At 46.8% G+C, this 16,282-nt stretch overlaps 1 protein-coding gene across 3 annotated transcripts in view; it reads right to left on the bottom strand.

Annotated features, from left to right (window-relative positions):
• Positions 1–179: 179 nt before the first annotated feature.
• The window catches only part of LOC110495121 (serine/threonine-protein kinase N1), a 56,796-nt gene continuing 40,693 nt past the window's right edge, over positions 180–16,282 (bottom strand). For 2 of the 3 annotated variants that reach the window (XM_036949552.2, XM_036949553.2), the window contains exons 2-23: positions 13,675–13,869; positions 13,326–13,431; positions 13,028–13,176; positions 12,524–12,644; positions 7,847–7,992; positions 7,355–7,568; positions 6,790–6,990; positions 6,551–6,660; positions 6,161–6,304; positions 5,955–6,030; positions 5,152–5,281; positions 4,843–4,927; positions 4,609–4,688; positions 4,269–4,341; positions 4,070–4,161; positions 3,714–3,890; positions 3,564–3,626; positions 3,398–3,474; positions 3,081–3,223; positions 2,722–2,829; positions 2,400–2,480; positions 180–2,257 (exon numbers count right to left, since the gene is read on the bottom strand). In XM_036949552.2, the coding sequence (XP_036805447.1) occupies positions 2,054–2,257; positions 2,400–2,480; positions 2,722–2,829; positions 3,081–3,223; positions 3,398–3,474; positions 3,564–3,626; positions 3,714–3,890; positions 4,070–4,161; positions 4,269–4,341; positions 4,609–4,688; positions 4,843–4,927; positions 5,152–5,281; positions 5,955–6,030; positions 6,161–6,304; positions 6,551–6,660; positions 6,790–6,990; positions 7,355–7,568; positions 7,847–7,992; positions 12,524–12,644; positions 13,028–13,176; positions 13,326–13,431; positions 13,675–13,869 (2,775 nt within the window). In that variant the 3' untranslated portion in view covers positions 180–2,053. Of the gene's footprint in view, positions 2,258–2,399; positions 2,481–2,721; positions 2,830–3,080; positions 3,224–3,397; positions 3,475–3,563; positions 3,627–3,713; positions 3,891–4,069; positions 4,162–4,268; positions 4,342–4,608; positions 4,689–4,842; positions 4,928–5,151; positions 5,282–5,954; positions 6,031–6,160; positions 6,305–6,550; positions 6,661–6,789; positions 6,991–7,354; positions 7,569–7,846; positions 7,993–12,523; positions 12,645–13,027; positions 13,177–13,325; positions 13,432–13,674; positions 13,870–14,300; positions 14,492–16,282 lie in introns of those variants that run through there. The other variant, XM_036949551.2, reaches the window with a different exon arrangement.

Consider the following 16,282-nt stretch of genomic DNA (forward strand, 5'->3'; position numbering starts at 1 on the left):
GTTGATACTTTCAGGATATTCTTCATGAGTTCACATGGTAAATAAAGCTTGTCTAAAAATTTATTTTGTTTTATGACCATCTTACTTGTGAAGATACAGTATTGCATTAATAGCAGGGAGGTGACAGAGAATGGTCTGATGATGAGACGCCCAATCAAACACAGTAAACCATATACACATGTTTTTCCACCAGATTTTCTTTATAAATAACTAATCTCATACTTTCACTTCCTTTTGTATAGTCGTACACAAGATAAGTAGTCTGCAGCCAGACAAACATGATTCACAACACACCCCCATACACAGAGACAAGGGAGGTCAAGTATGTTTTCTAATGACTTCTGCAGATGAGCATGTATTGTAGTTGGAGGATGAAGCTGCCTCTAAGTTCTGATCTAAGGTCAGTTTTGTTTTCCTAATGGGTGCGGTTAGAACAAACTGATCCTAGATCCGTTCTTAATGGTCACTTCATGATTCATTGCTTCAATGTGTTTCCGCTTCATGCCACTGATTGAATTTGAGTGTCTTGAGCATTAAAGTCTCTCAGTGTGTGTTTGTGTGAATATTTAAATGTTAGGAACGAGACATGCATCCTTCAGCTTTTCTTTTGTGTGTGTGTGTGTGTTCAAATATGACCAAATGGCACAGGTATAGACTGCCTTATATAAAATTCACAGACTGGACCAATTAAAAGGCAACAGGATAAATTCAATATCGCTCTGTTGCTTTTCTCAACAACTTCATCATCAACCAAAAACATAACCAAAAGCACTGTCACCGTCAATTTTTTTTGCCATAATAACTAAAATCAGAACATTTTAAAGACTGTTAAAAGGGCAACAATTGCCCATTGTGAATGCACTAGTGATCTGGTTGGATCAGAATTGACCGTTCCTCCAAGCAGTGGTTCTTTACCCCTTTTGAGACACAAGACTAGCATTGGGTAACTTGATGGGTGATTGTTCACAACATTGTAGTATATATATATATATATATATATATACACACTACATTGTAACAATGTAGTATATATATATATATACACTACATTGTAACAATGTAGTATATATATATATATATATATATATGATTCTACACACTGTTGATTCACCTTCCTTCAAAAAACCATTTGGATAGGCAGATGGAGGTACTTCCTTTTCTCCTCTTAGCATTAATGTAAAACATTATCACCCTTATTGCATACCAAGGACCACAGTTGGTTACTAAAGACCACAAAATAACTAAATGAAATGCATTTCTATAGATCCCAGTAGAAATGTAAGGCATCATTTCAAGCCATGCACCTACTCCACCACACCCTCTCCCAAATATTATTTGTGTTTTGTCACAGTATGAAGGAACCAGGGTTGGGGTCCATTCCATTTCAATTCAGGAAATAAACTGAAATGCCAATTGACTTCCTGAATTAACTGAATTGAAATGGAATGGATCCCAACCCTGAACGTTACATTGAGATCCTCCTCTATCCTCAGAGCAGACTACAACACTGGCACAAAGGAGGATGGAACTGTAAGGCAAAGTTAAAGGGGTTGACTGTGTAGTAGAAGTTACACATGTTATGACAAGTTCTTGTAAGGACACAGCCATTGGAGTGTTCTAGATAGGGAGGAGGTGGCACAAGCTTAACGGGCGTCACAGCTTCTTTTTTTCTTTCTTCTTTTCCGTTGGAAAACATAGTCATGTCTCATTGTAACATAACTTAATTTCCCATCAACCACTAGTCCTCTTGATGGGCCCCTTCTCACAGTTATGTGAGATGCTGCTGCAGTGTATCCAAACAAACAAAAAACAAAAGACAAAAGCACAGCCACAGAGTGTACATAGCAACACAGCCACAGAGTCTTGGCCTGGGTCTGCATTAATCTCCTCTAGTTCATACCTCCCACACAGACAGACTACACTACAGACCGACCCTTCTCAGTTTCTCATATCACATTCACAGTGTGGTGGATGCAGCAGACCACCCTTGCAGACTGCCGTGACCCCATGACCCTCGTATGATCACGTGATAGAGGTCACGACCTCTCGACCCCTAGCAGAGGTCAGAGACGTAGTCGAAGTCGCAGAAGCCGTCCTGGTCCTTGCGGGAGAGCGTGCGGGGCTCGCGCGGCGGTGTCAGGGCGGGAGGCTCAGCGGTGAACTCCTCGTCGAAGTTGCTGACGTCCTCTCGGCCCTTGATGGAGGGAACGAAGGGAGGGGGCAGCTTCCTCTGTAGCAGGGCCTCCCAATCCAGACCCTGGAGGAGAGAGAGAGAGAGAGAAAAAGAGGGTTAACAAAAAGCTAAATCATGGTGGAAAAATATGTTCCTGTAAAAAAAAAAATGTGGGATGAAGAGAAATGGAAAAAGATGAATATGGTGTCACGGATTTCTGACTCACCCGGAAGAAAGGCTGTTTCTTTATCTCATCAGCATCTTTCTCACCAGAGCCTAGTCTTCTCTCTGGGTTCCTCCTCAACAGCTGTTCACACACACACACACACACACACATTATAGAAGTCAAATTACCAGCTGTTATACTAAACTTGCTAACGAGAGAATTATAGGGGTTATTGAGAGAGTCTTATCAGAACTGCTGTTCCCAGGTAAACAAAATCATGAATTAAAGAGACAAGAACTACAACATTACCATCATTAAATGGACAAATCTGTGAGGTGCCACTGACCATGGACCTATGGTGTGAGTGTGTGTGGCCACTTACCCTCCTCATGATGGCGATGGCCTCTGTAGAGAGGAATCGTGGGTAGCGGACCTCGTCATTCACGATGCTGTCAAACACCTCCTCCTCATCGTCACCAGGGAAGGGCGACTAGCAGAGAAATACACTCAGACAGTTGAGTGGGAACCCTATTTCTAAATACCTGACCTCACAATAATAGACAGAAAAACCAAACCCAAGGGGATGTGTTGCATCACGGAAAAGATTGTACATTTGTGTTCACTGTATGTATACTGCAACCAAGTGACGTTCATTGAATAGGTCTACTCAAATAAATAGTGAAGAGATATTTTCTGTCCTTCCATAGCTATATTTTGTCCAACTCTTCAATGATATCTCACCTCTCCCACCAGCATCTCATAGACGAGGACTCCGAGGCCCCACCAGTCCACTGCTCTGGTGTAAGAGGTGTCGGTCAGGACCTCAGGGGCCAGGAACTCTGGAGTACCACAGAACGTACTGGTCCTGTCCCCATAGCCCATCCCTATAGAGGGGGAGATGTTATTACACAGTGTTACACATGCAGGCAGGAAGAGACGCACGCAGGCAGACACACACAAAACTCGCACTCACATAAGTGTTCACACACACACACACTAGGTATCCAGACGTACGCGTCATAAAAGTGTAAAGACTCAACAAACTTCTGACCACTCACCTTCTTTACAGAGTCCAAAGTCGGCAATCTTTACATATCCGTCTGTATCCAGCAGTAAGTTGTCTAGTTTAAGGTCTCTGGAGGAGGGAGGAGACGTTACAGACCGGTCAGGGATTGGATGGAACGCTAAGAGAGTAGATGTGTGTTGAGTGTGTCGTTGACTCACCGGTACACAATCTTGTGGTCATGGAGAAACTGCAGCCCCAGAACCACACAGGCTGAATAGAACCTGTAGACAGAGACAGAAACATGTAAGACACCACTTCAAAAAACAAAATGGAGTACACACACACACACACACTCTGGCACTACGTACACAGCCCGTGGTTCAGTGAAGACATCAGCGTGGATGTGCATCATGAGGTCACCGCCAGCCGTGTACTCCATGACGAAGCACACGTGTTCCGGGGTCTGGAAACACGCAAACAGGTTGACCAGGAAGGGGTGGTGAGAGACGTTCACCGTCTCAAAGATACGCTTCTCACACATCAGACTGGAGGCAGGGGGAGGAGGAAAACAACAACGGAGGTGGTGAACATGAGATCTGTGCTTTCAGAGATCAATTTCAAGCCTTGTGTGATGACAAATTGTTGCAGTCATGTAAAAACAAGTCACGTTTGTAAATGCATAAATGAAAGGTCCACACACACACACACACAGAGAAACACGTACCTCTCCACCTCGTCCCGTGCAACAATGTCTCCTTTCTTCAGGGCCTTGATGGCGTATATACTTCCTGTCTTCTTATACTCTGACAGCAGCACCTAAGAGAGAGGACAAGTAAAACAGAAAGGGTTCAAGGGTCACATTTCAGACTAAATCAAAGTGTTTATTTGAACTTTAAGGCCAGAGGGAGGTTAGAAACACGTACCTTTCCAAAGTGTCCCCGCCCCAGCACAGCGATCAGCCTGAAGTCCTGGAGGCACAGGGGTTTCTTATGTTTACTGTAGAGAGACACACACATTACCACAATAAATTATATCTACACAGTAAACACAGTGACTGGCCCAGCATGGCCAGAGGTCTGTACTGCATTCAACAGTTCATATGTTAACGGAGGTGCCTGGAAGGCACATGGTCACTTATAGCTGCCAATATAACATTGTTGTGTGTGTGAAACCATTGTGTGTGTGTGTGTGTAGGTGTATGTAAATGACTATTAGTGTGTCTGCATAGTGGCCGCATCCGTGGGAACGAGTGTGGGTGCACACCTGCTCAGAGGGGGGGTTTGGGCAGGGCGATCAGGGGTGAGGTCTGGGGGAGAGAAGGGCTCAATCACTGGCAACCGCTCCTGAGAAAAAGAGAGCAGAGGGAGAAGAAGGGGATAGATAGATGGAGGGAAGAAGCAAAGCCAGGAGTGAGAGAGATAAAGTGTGTGAGGTTCCTCTCACGTTGTATTTTGCTATTCTTTTATTGGGTTTGGTGTCTTCCTGTCCCTCTCTCACCGGGGTGTTATTATCAGAGTCTCTCCTGTAATCATGTCTGACTGGAGACTCACTGTCCAGACTTAGTTTCTCCACTGAGATCTCCCTGAAAACATGTGCAAACACACACACACACACACACACACGCGTATACGCAAACACACACATACATACAGACACAAAAGGGTCGTTAGCTACAGGGTTCAGAGTGCACAGCATGCTATGTGGAGTTCATTCAACAAGTAGAGGGATGAATTTGAGGAGTAGATACTTGGGTACAAGTTGCTTATGTGGGCCACACACCAAGTCGTGTGTCTGTGTGTGTATTACCCAGAGTTGAGGTTGTGTGCATTGGGGCTGTAGGTTCCGGTGTTGTTGACGGTGGGGATAGCGTTCCTCAGCAGTCGGACCCAGGTCCCAATGTCAACGTTCATCTGACGAGCTCTCAGGAAAGCCTTGCCTGCAAACACACACCGGAACAGTTCAAACACACACCGGAACAGTTCAAACACACACCGGGAACAGTTCAAACACACACCGGAACAGATCAAACACACACCGGAACAGATCAAACACACAGCGGAACAGATCAAACACACAGCGGAACAGATCAAACAAACACACACCGGAACAGTTCAAACACACACCGGAACAGTTCAAACACACACCGGAACAGATCAAACACACACCGGGAACAGATCAAACACACACCGGGAACAGTTCAAACACACACCGGAACAGATCAAACACACACCGGGAACAGATCAAACACACACCGGGAACAGATCAAACACACACCGGGAACAGATCAAACACACACCGGGAACAGTTCAAACACACACCGGGAACAGTTCAAACACACACCGGAACAGATCAAACACACACCGGAACAGTTCAATCACACACAATAAATCCATCTCTACACAACAGCAAACACACCCATTTTTTAAAAGACACCATGCTGTTAAATCTGTTATGACCACAAGGGGATGCTATGGTGAGGTCAACCCTTCCATTGTCATCATAATAAAAAATGCCATAGAAATACAATCTCATCCTAGTTCTGTGGGAAAAACTGAAGTAAGATATCCACTGTACCAGTAGGTTCTGGATTTCCCCCTGCCCTCTCTCACCGTGCTGTCTGGAGAAGACCTTCTTCTGTCTCTGAAGGCGTGTGACTCTCTCAAACACCGGGTTAAAGAATATCACCTGAACAACAAAATCACACACATCACACCTGCACTCTATATAATGGATCTATCAACTCAATTACCAAACACGGTTTTGATACTTCTTTAATGACATCAAGTTCACAGCGTGTGTGTGTGTCGAAACCTACCTCAGCCAGAAGCAGTCCCTGAGGCTCCAGGTCCAGCTGAACTCTGTGTTTCTGGTTGTCCAGGAAGTCCTCCAGCTTCAGGTACTTGAGAGCGCACAGCGAGCGGTAGTCCTTCCAGTACACAGCTATCTCCATCTCCCTGGACTGGAACACACACACGTAACAGGTTCCAACTAAGATACACACAGACACATGATACATCTTCAGAGAGCTGACTCCGAAGTGTAGGAGCAAGAGTGTGTGAAGAGGTTTATTTTGTGTGTATGAGTGAGTACATGCATGTGAGAGACAGAGAGGACATTTGTACTTGTCTAAGCATTGTCTCTGTGTGTTTCTGTGTGTGTGTGTGTGTGTGTGTGTGTGTGTGTGTGTGTGTGTGTAACCTCTCACCCTCTCTAGCTCCACAGTGAAGGTCTGGTCCCAGGCCTGCTCCCCTACACTCTTCCAGGCTGTCTGACCCACCACTGAGTTATCCATCTTCAGCACCGCACTCACCTCCGCTACACACACACACACATTACACAAATACACCTGTACATAAACATCCATTTAACAGCACAATCCATATGGGAAATTCCATGGTAACGATATGGTTCATTTGACACACACACTCTACCCGAGCCACTCACAGGAGAGTTCGTCAGTCTTGCTGGGAGTCTTGCCGCTGACGCTCCCGCTACGTCCGTACAGGTTGCTCTTGCTGCTGCGGTTCATGAAGGAGCGTCCCTCCCCGGGGCTGTAGCAGGGCAGCATGACCGCCGTGCCCTTACTGCGCCCCGGGACCACCTCCAACACCCCCACACAGCCCAGCAGCTGCACCTGGAGAGTACCTGAAGACAAGGGGGCGGGGTCAGAGAAAGACAGTAAGCACATGGGTCATGTTCCCGAGACGCCACCATCTAACCTAAAGCAAAAGCTTAATCACTTGATGTAAAGATGCTCCTATCAAAGTTCATTTGAAATAATCTAGATCTTGTGCCCTCTTTGGCATTGTGAAGCTAACCGCTACGAAACCACTATCAATAGTTCACAATCAAGAACAATCCATAAGCCAGTGAAACAGAACGAGTGTGAATGTATGTAAAATGTATGCACGCATGACTAAGTCACTTTGGATAAAAGCGTCTGCTAAATGGTATATTATATTAGTAGATTATTGAATCCTATTGACACATTTAGACCAGTGTCTCTCACCAGTGAGCGGGGAGGGCTTGCTGAGGGTGCTGTACTGGTTGTGAAGGTAGGGGGCACTGTGGCGGGAGCTGAAGGCCGGGGAGGAGGCCAGGACTAGTTCCTCCTTGATGAGGCAGGCCTTGGGGTGGTCCTCCGGCAGGTCGGCCAGACGCTGGTCCAGAGAGTCCCTCAGGAGGTCCAACCGCTGGGACGCTTCGCTCAGACGACACTGGGCCTGGAGGAGATGAGGGGGGGGGGGGGTTATTTTCGGATTCTGTTTGGACACATTTTCATCTGTTTGTACCCAATGAACACAACCCTGGAGAATGGGGTTGTAAGTGTGTGTTCGGACGTGAAGGTAATTATGTACAGTATGTATGGACTCATATGCATCCATGTAGAGTGAGTTTGCACGCAATGAGTTCTGTTTTGTGTGTTCATGTTCTGTGTGTCTACACATGTATGTGGTGTGTGTTCATGTTCTGTGTGTCTGCATATGTATGTGGTGTGTACCTCTGACAGGGCCTTCTTATCCTGGACCTTGCTGGCCCCCAGTAGCCGGAGGACATTCTTAGCTCCATCTGCCACAGCGTGTTCTACTCTGTAGTGATGCCTGAGCTCCTCAATACGCAGCTCCACACCACACATGTCCTGGTTACCTGGGGGGGGGGGAAGAAAGAAAGAAAGAGAGAAAGAGAGAAAGAAAGAGAGAAAGAAAGAGAGAAAGAAAGAGAGAAAGAGAGAAAGAGAGAGAGAGAGAGAGAGAGAGAGAGAGAGAGAGAGAGATTTAAAGTTCTTGATATATTCTGATATACACCAAGGTATAAAAAAAAAATTAAAAACAGAATGTTTTATTTATCAGGAAAACTCTAGCCCTGAGAGAAAGGGGGTCAGTGTAGTTTAGGTACTGTACTTCATGCTTTCTGTCACAACCACTAATCTGACCTGACTTGACAGGTGAACGGACTAGACTGGAGCGGTCCTTCTACCATTCTGCTTTCACCCGTCACTGGTGATGTGTTAAAAGAGACAGGGAAAATATGGCTCCTCTCCAGGAGTACTGGGACATAACCTCAAGATGACACATCCTTTTTATTCAGACTGCGGAATAGCAGAGGGGTAGAGACATTTAATCAATATGTGTTTTGTAATAATGCCGATGATAAAACCGAGGGAGGAGGGAGAGAGAGAGAGAAAGAGACAGACGGAAGGAGAATGGGGGGACGGAGTGAAGGAGAGTGAGAGGGCAGAGAGGGAAAGAAGAGAGAAACAAAGAGAGAGAGGGAGAGAGTGAAGGAGAGAGAGAGGTGGGTGGGGAGTGAGAGAGAGTGGGAAGGAAGAGAGTCAAGTAGAGAGGGGCAAACAGGAGAGAAGTGGGTATGTGGTTGAATATGAGAGAGAGAGAGAGACAGATGAGAAAGGTGGCTGGGTATGTGGTTGAATTCCTTTATCTCCTAATAAGGTCTTCGGCTGGGTGCCAGAGACCCTTCTGACTGACCGTAAAGGGTGTGTGTGTGTGTGTGTGCCTGCGCACGCATTTATGTATATACAGAGGGAGTGTGTGTTTACCTTTATGCGAGTGTGTGATGGGGGTCTGTTGTTGAAAGTGTGTGTGTGTGGAAGTGGAAGTCATTGGCTAACAAACCACTAAAGCCACTTAGGGTGAAAATCCCATCCTCAACACCACATTCACCCTGCTACATTTTAACAACGATCCCTAGTCATGCAAAGATAGCCTGCAGAGTGCTGTCCTACTATCCAGGTCTGTACCCAAACAATTTGAACTTCTACTTTTAAAAATCCACCTCTCTAAAAACAAGTCTCTCACCGTTGCCGCCTGCTATAGACCACCCTCTGCCCCCAGCTGTGCTCTGGACACCATATGTGAACTGATTGCCCCCCATCTATCTTCAGAGCTCGTGCTGCTAGGCGACCTAAACTGGAACATGCTTAACACCCCAGCCATCCTACAATCTAAGCTTGATGCCCTCAATCTCACACAAATTATCAATGAACCTACCAGGTACCTCCCCAAAGCCTTAAACACAGGCACCCTCATAGATATCCTAACCAACTTGCCCTCTAAATACACCTCTGCTGTCTTCAACCAAGATCTCAGCGATCACTGCCTCATTGCTTGCATCCATAATGGGTCAGCGATCAAACGACCTCCACTCATCACTGTCAAACGCTCCCTGAAACACTTCAGCGAGCAGGCCTTTCTAATCGACCTGGCCGGGGTATCCTGGAAGGATATTGATCTCATCCCGTCAGTAGAGGATGCCTGGTTATTTTTTTTAACCATCTTAAATAAGCATGCCCCATTCAAGAAATGTAGAACCAGGAACAGATATAGCCCTTGGTTCTCCCCAGACCTGACTGCCACTAACCAACACAAAAAACATCCTATGGCGTTCTGCATTAGCATCGAACAGCCCCCGTGATATGTAGCTGTTCAGGGAAGCTAGAAACCATTATACACAGGCAGTTAGAAAAGCCAAGGCTAGCTTTTTCAAGCAGAAATTTGCTTCCTGCAACACTAACTCAAAAACGTTCTGGGACACTGTAAAGTCCATAAGAACACCTCCGCCCAGCTGCCCACTGCACTGAAGATAGGAAACACTGTCACCACCTCTTCAAAGGGGGGGGGACACTCTTGACCCAAACTGCTACAGACCTACATCCATCTATCTAAGGTCTTCGAAAGCCAAGTCAACAAACAGATTACCGACCATTTCGAATCTCACCATACCTTCTCTGCTATGCAATCTGGTTTCAGAGCTGGTCATGGGTGCACCTCAGCCACGCTCAAGGTCCTAAACGATATCTTAACCGTAAACTCTCCTTCCAGACCCACATCAAACATCTCCAATCCAAAGTTAAATCTAGAATTGGCTTCCTATTTCGCAACAAAGCATCCTTCACTCATGCTGCCAAACATACCCTTGTAAAACTGACCATCCTTCCAATCCTCGACTTCGGCGATGTCATTTACAAAATAGTCTCCAATACCCTACTCAACAAATTGGATGCAGTCTATCACAGTGCAATCCGTTTTGTCACCAAAGCCCCATATACTACCCACCATTGCGACCTGTACGCTCTCGTTGGCTGGCCCTCGCTTCATACTCGTCGCCAAACCCACTGGCTCCATGTCATCTACAAGACCCTGCTAGGTAAAGTCCCCCCTTATCTTAGCTTGCTGGTCACCATAGCATCACCCACCTGTAGCATGCGCTCCAGCAGGTATATCTCTCTGGTCACCCCCAAAACCAATTATTTCTTTGGCCGCCTCTCCTTCCAGTTCTCTGCTGCCAATGACTGGAACGAACTACAAAAATCTCTGAAACTGGAAACACTTATCTCCCTCACTAGCTTTAAGCACCAACTGTCAGAGCAGCTCACAGATTACTGCACCTGTACATAGCCCACCTATAATTTAGCCCAAACAACTACCTCTTTCCCTACTGTATTTATTTTGCTCCTTCGCACCACATTATTTTTATTTCTACTTTGCACATTCTTCCCCTGCAAATCTACCATTCCAGTGTTTTACTTGCTATATTGTATTTACTTTGCCACCATGGCCTTTTTTTTTTGCCTTTACCTCCCTTATCTCACCTCATTTGCTCACATCGTATATAGACTTGTTTATACTGTATTATTGACTGTATGTTTGTTTTACTCCATGTGTAACTCTGTGTCGTTGTATGTGTCGAACTGCTTTGCTTTATCTTGGCCAGGTCGCAATTGTAAATGAGAAGTTGTTCCCAACTTGCCTACCTGGTTAAATAAAGGTGAAATAAAAAAAATTAAAATACATGTCTACATTTGAACGTTAAAGAAGTTGCTTCTAACCAGTGACGAGGAAAACACCTGTTAGACATATTCCATAGGGAATACACTATCCTCACTAGCCAGAGTTCTGTTGGGTACAGATGAGTACACCAGTTAACGCCTGCCCATAGGAATACATTATTACATTACATTATCCTTAAAATCCCTCCAAATAACTTTCAGTTCCCCTCTCCTCCTTACTGCTTTCCTTCCATCTACCTCTCCTGACCTCCATCAATCCCTCTCTTCTCCAGATGACCCCATTATCTGTTTCCTGAGGATGGAGGGCCCATAAAGGCCCATTCATGTGCCCTGCTGCCACTGAGATCCATCCATCGCCTGCTAACTCAATGCACGATGAGTGCTAGTGTGTGTGTGTGTGTAACATGTACGTTGAAAGTCAGTGTTTGTGTGCAAAAGCGTTTGTATGCGTGTTCTCTCCAGGTTCTGCTGACACACACGGGATGTCAATGAGTCTCGCTGCCCTCCTTACTCCAGGAGAGAACCATCCAGACAGTCTCTGAGGCCGTAGAGTATTGATCTGTTTACTGTTAGCCTCGTCTCAGTCTGGACAGATACGCGGCTAGTTGGCTACGCAGGGGGAAGCAGATTAACATTCTGTACATGAGGAGAGGTCAGAGCTGGGCAGTATTTATGGCCTTTTGACTGAAATGCCATTTGACGGATTGAGGTAAAGTGAAATGTGCTGGCAACCTTCCAGCCTCACAGACAAAACCTGTACCTCCGAGACATATGTTATCTCCACAGTCAAAAATAGATAGATACATTTTGCAGGCAGACAGTTGGACACAGAGAGAGAGGGCCGCCCAGACAAATGGGCACAAAGAGAGAGGGCCGCCCAGACAGATGGGCACACAGAGAGAGGGCCGCCCAGACAGATGGGCACACAGAGAGAGGGCCCCCCCAGACAGATGGGCACACAGAGGGCCCCCCAGACAGATGGGCAAACAGAGGGCCCCCCAGACAGATGGGCACACAGAGGGCCCCCCAGACAGATGGGCACACAGAGGGCCCCCCAGACAGTTGGGCACAGAGAGAGAGAGGGCCGCCCAGACAGTTGGGCACAGAGAGAGAGAGGGCCGCCCAGACAGTTGGGCACAGAGAGAGAGAGGGCCGCCCAGACAGTTGTGCACAGAGAGAGAGGGCCGCCCAGACAGTTGTGCACAGAGAGAGAGGGCCGCCCAGACAGTTGGGCACAGAGAGAGAGGGCCGCCCAGACAGTTGGGCACAGAGAAAGAGGGCCGCCCAGACAGTTGGGCACAGAGAAAGAGGGCCGCCCAGACAGACGGGCACACAGAGAGAGGGCCGCCAGACAGGTATACACTGTCCTACCCTGAAGGTCTTCGGTGTGCTCAGTGGCCTGCACGTTCTTGCGGATCTGCATGCGGATGATGTCGATCTTGGTCTTGCTGTCCTGCAGCATCTGCTGTGCCGTCTGTAGCATCTTCTTGTCCTGATTGGAGGAGGAGGAGAAAGACACAGGAAGTCAAGACCCGGGTCACATGACAGGAAGTAGAAGATGTGATGAATCATCTAAAGTCTAAATTGCTTTCTTTTCTTTCCTTTTCTGCATCTGCACTGATGTGATATACGTATGCAGGTGAAAGCAAAATTCTGGTATGAATCCACCATGTTGCTTTTCCCAGTTTCTGTGTAATCAGATCACTGTAGATTAAGGAGCAGCATGCATTTAAGCGGGGAGGACATAGGAACAAGGACAATCAGAGACCTGAAGTGACAGGACACAAGGACAATCAGCAGATGGGGAGGGAGGAAAGAGGTGCGGTAAGTACAGAGGGAATGAATCAGCAGATGGTTGGTTAGAGAGGACAGTACCTTGGTGGATCCGTTGGCATAGATTGGAATCATGTTCTCGGCTCCCTGTTTGACCTTGAGCTCGATGTTGAGCTGTCTCTCCAGGGCGGCAATGCGGTCCTGGCTTGCTGACGAGCGGCTCTCTGCCCCCGGGGACTGGGGTGGGTCATCTGGGGGTCAAAGGTCAGATACATGTTGTCACTGCAATACCAACACAACACCTTGAGGTAAATCTACCATGGCAACCAACATCTCCATAGCCTGGCTATGACTATGCATGGGTGACCCATAAAACAAATGGAATCGTCTAAAAACATACCCTTGTTGTCGTCTCCTCCCTTGACCATGATGTGAGCGTCCAGCTCCTGTAACTGAGCATGCAGGTCTTCCAGCTTACGGTTGGAGCTGCGCAGTTGGGAATCCACCTAATAAATAACACACAACCGATGACATTCATATAGCACCTTCCCAATGCTGATAGCACTTTACTTCAATGCTTGTCAGTGAATGCATAATGTATCGTGTCACTATGTTAACTTATATGCAATTCCCTACACTTTATTTGAGGAGACCCAATAAACACAATAAAACGAAACAAAAACTATTATATTACATTGTAAGAGGGGGGGACTTATACTAAGAGTGTAAGGGGAGGAAACCTATCCTACCTGGGAGGCATTCCTCTTATCGGTGGTGGCCCTGCGGAGGTTGTCAGCTCCCTCCTTGATCTTCAGCTCCTTCCTGATCTCCCTGCGGATCTTCTCCCGCTGCTCATCAAGACGCTGCTGCACCGTGGTGTCTGAGAAGTCCGAGCTCTGGTCCAGACCCAGCTGCTCTAAGACGGACAGCCCACCTGGGTCACTCTGGATAGGGGGAAGAGGGAGCGGAAGGATGAGGGGTGAAAAAGGGGAAGGAGAGAGAGGAAAGGGGGTAACAGAAGACAGAAAGAGTGAGAGGAAGGAAATGGGAAAGAGAGGATAGAAAAAATGTTAGCATGTGTTTGTAGAAAACTCAAACGCAGGCCAGATACATATTTCAGGAGGATGATAGCTAGCTACAATGTTCAAGACTTCACATCTCTCCAGTCCACAGTCCCCCCTGAAATTGCCAATGTTCTGAGCTCTAAATCTGAGCTTGACTGTACAGTCAGAGACACAGTGGTTACCACAAGCTGCAATTCCCTCAGGGAGAAAGTCAGCCAGCAAACCAGCCAAACAATCAGGGGGAGACAGGGTGAATCACTGCTAGAGAAATCACAGCCCTGTCCCCCCCAAAACCGTAAATAATACATCACCTCCTGGCTGTCGTCGTCCTCAAACAGCCCATCGCCATACCAACACATAGTCCCTTTCACCTTCAAATTACAACCGCCAGACCACAGCGACAGAGAACCTCTGACGACACCGCTTGCTAAAACCACACCAAGGCCCATTGAGTTGGAGTAGAGAAACAGAAAGGAAAAGATAGTCGGGGTTGTAGAGGAGTAACGTTAGGGGGGGACAGGATATCCGTCCCACACCAGCTCAGGCCCTCCCTGTTTCCTGCCTGTGTAGCTCTGCTATCAGGGAGAGAGAGAGAGGGCCCCGTTCCAAACATACTAAAATGCATCCTTCCGTCCTGTCTTCTTTGAAGTAAATGACTAACCATGTTTCCATCCACTGTTTTTATGTGAGTAAAGTCAAGGCGTATATAAAATTTAAAAAATGAAAACCCGACAGCTGTGATGGAAACAGGAAGTGTCGGTACAATTTTATAAATGCCGACAGATCGTTTTGTCCGTTAGACATGGTGGGACCTTTTTGTGTCTGTAAAATGTATTATGAGAGAAATGGCGGTGGAAACGCCGTTATGTGCAAATATGGATACAATAACCATCATTTGGAAGTAAACTTGGGAGTCACACGATGACATATTGTGTGGTCCTCGCACTACGACCCTAGTATCCCTGCAGTTTAAATTAGGCTAGATGAAATATGTTATGAACTTCACAGGGTGGTGAAAGCGAAAGGTATGACCTTGATGCTCCATTCCAATAAATGTTGAGGGTCTAATTCTGGTGACATGATCGTCGATGCTTGACTGCCGTTTTGACAAATAAAAACATTCTTGAGCTTATCTATTAATCTCATTGTGTAGCCTACCCGTACTGTATCTGCGAGCTGTTGACTATAGCGCACATACCAAGACCAGAGTGGGCACGTTCGCTATTTAACGCAACAGCAAAACTATCGGTAGAGTTGAAAATGCAATGCAAACACATTGACTGCACGGCCAGGCACGACTCCAACGCCATCATCAAGTTTGCCGATGACACAACCGTGGTAGGCCTGATCACCGACAACGACGAGAAAGCCTATAGGGAAGTGGTCAGAGAACTGGCCGGGTGGTGCCAGGACAACAACCTCTCCCTCAACGTGATCAAGACCAAGGAGATTGATTGTGGACTACAGGAAAAGGAGGACCGAGCATGCCCCCATTCTCATCGACAGGGCTATGATGGAGCAGGTTGAGAGCTTCAACTTTCTTGGTGTCCACATCACCAGCAAACTAACATGGCCCAAGCACACCAAGACAGTCATGAAGAGGACACAACAAAACCTATTCCCCCTCAGGAGACTGAAAAAATTTGGCATGGGTCCTCAGATCCTCAAAAGGTTCTACAGCTGCACCATCGAGAGCATCCTGACTTGTTGCATCACTGCCTGGTACGGCAACTGCTCGGCCTCCAACCGCAAAGCACGACAGAGGGTAGTGGTATGACCCAGTACATCACCGGGGAGAAGATTCCTACCATCCAGGACCTCTATACCAGGCGGTGTCAGAGGAAGGCCCAACAAATTGTCAAAGACTTCAGCCACCCTAGTCATAGACTGTTCTCTCTGCTACCGCACGGCAAGCGGTACCGGAGTGCCAAGTCTCGGTCCAAGAGGCTTCTAAACATCATCCCCAAGCCATAAGACTACTGAACATCTAATCAAATGGCTACCCAGACTACTTGCATTTCCCCCCCGCTCCCCCCTTATTTTACGCTGCTGCTGTCTGTTTATTATCTATGCATAAGTCACTTTAATAACCCTACCTACATGTTCATATTACCTCAATTACCTCGACTAACCGGTGCCTCCGCACGTTGACTCTGTACAGGTACCCCCTGTATATGGCCTCACTATTGTTATTTTACTGCTGCTCTTTAATTATTTAAAACTCAAGCAAAAAGTCAATTGTGTGTGCACTACGTCATCACGCACTGATTTTTATCTGCAATTTGTCACTTTG

Source organism: Oncorhynchus mykiss, chromosome 17 (genome assembly GCF_057628025.1).
Source record: "Oncorhynchus mykiss isolate SJ-2025 chromosome 17, ASM5762802v1, whole genome shotgun sequence".
Lineage (NCBI taxonomy): Eukaryota > Metazoa > Chordata > Actinopteri > Salmoniformes > Salmonidae > Oncorhynchus > Oncorhynchus mykiss.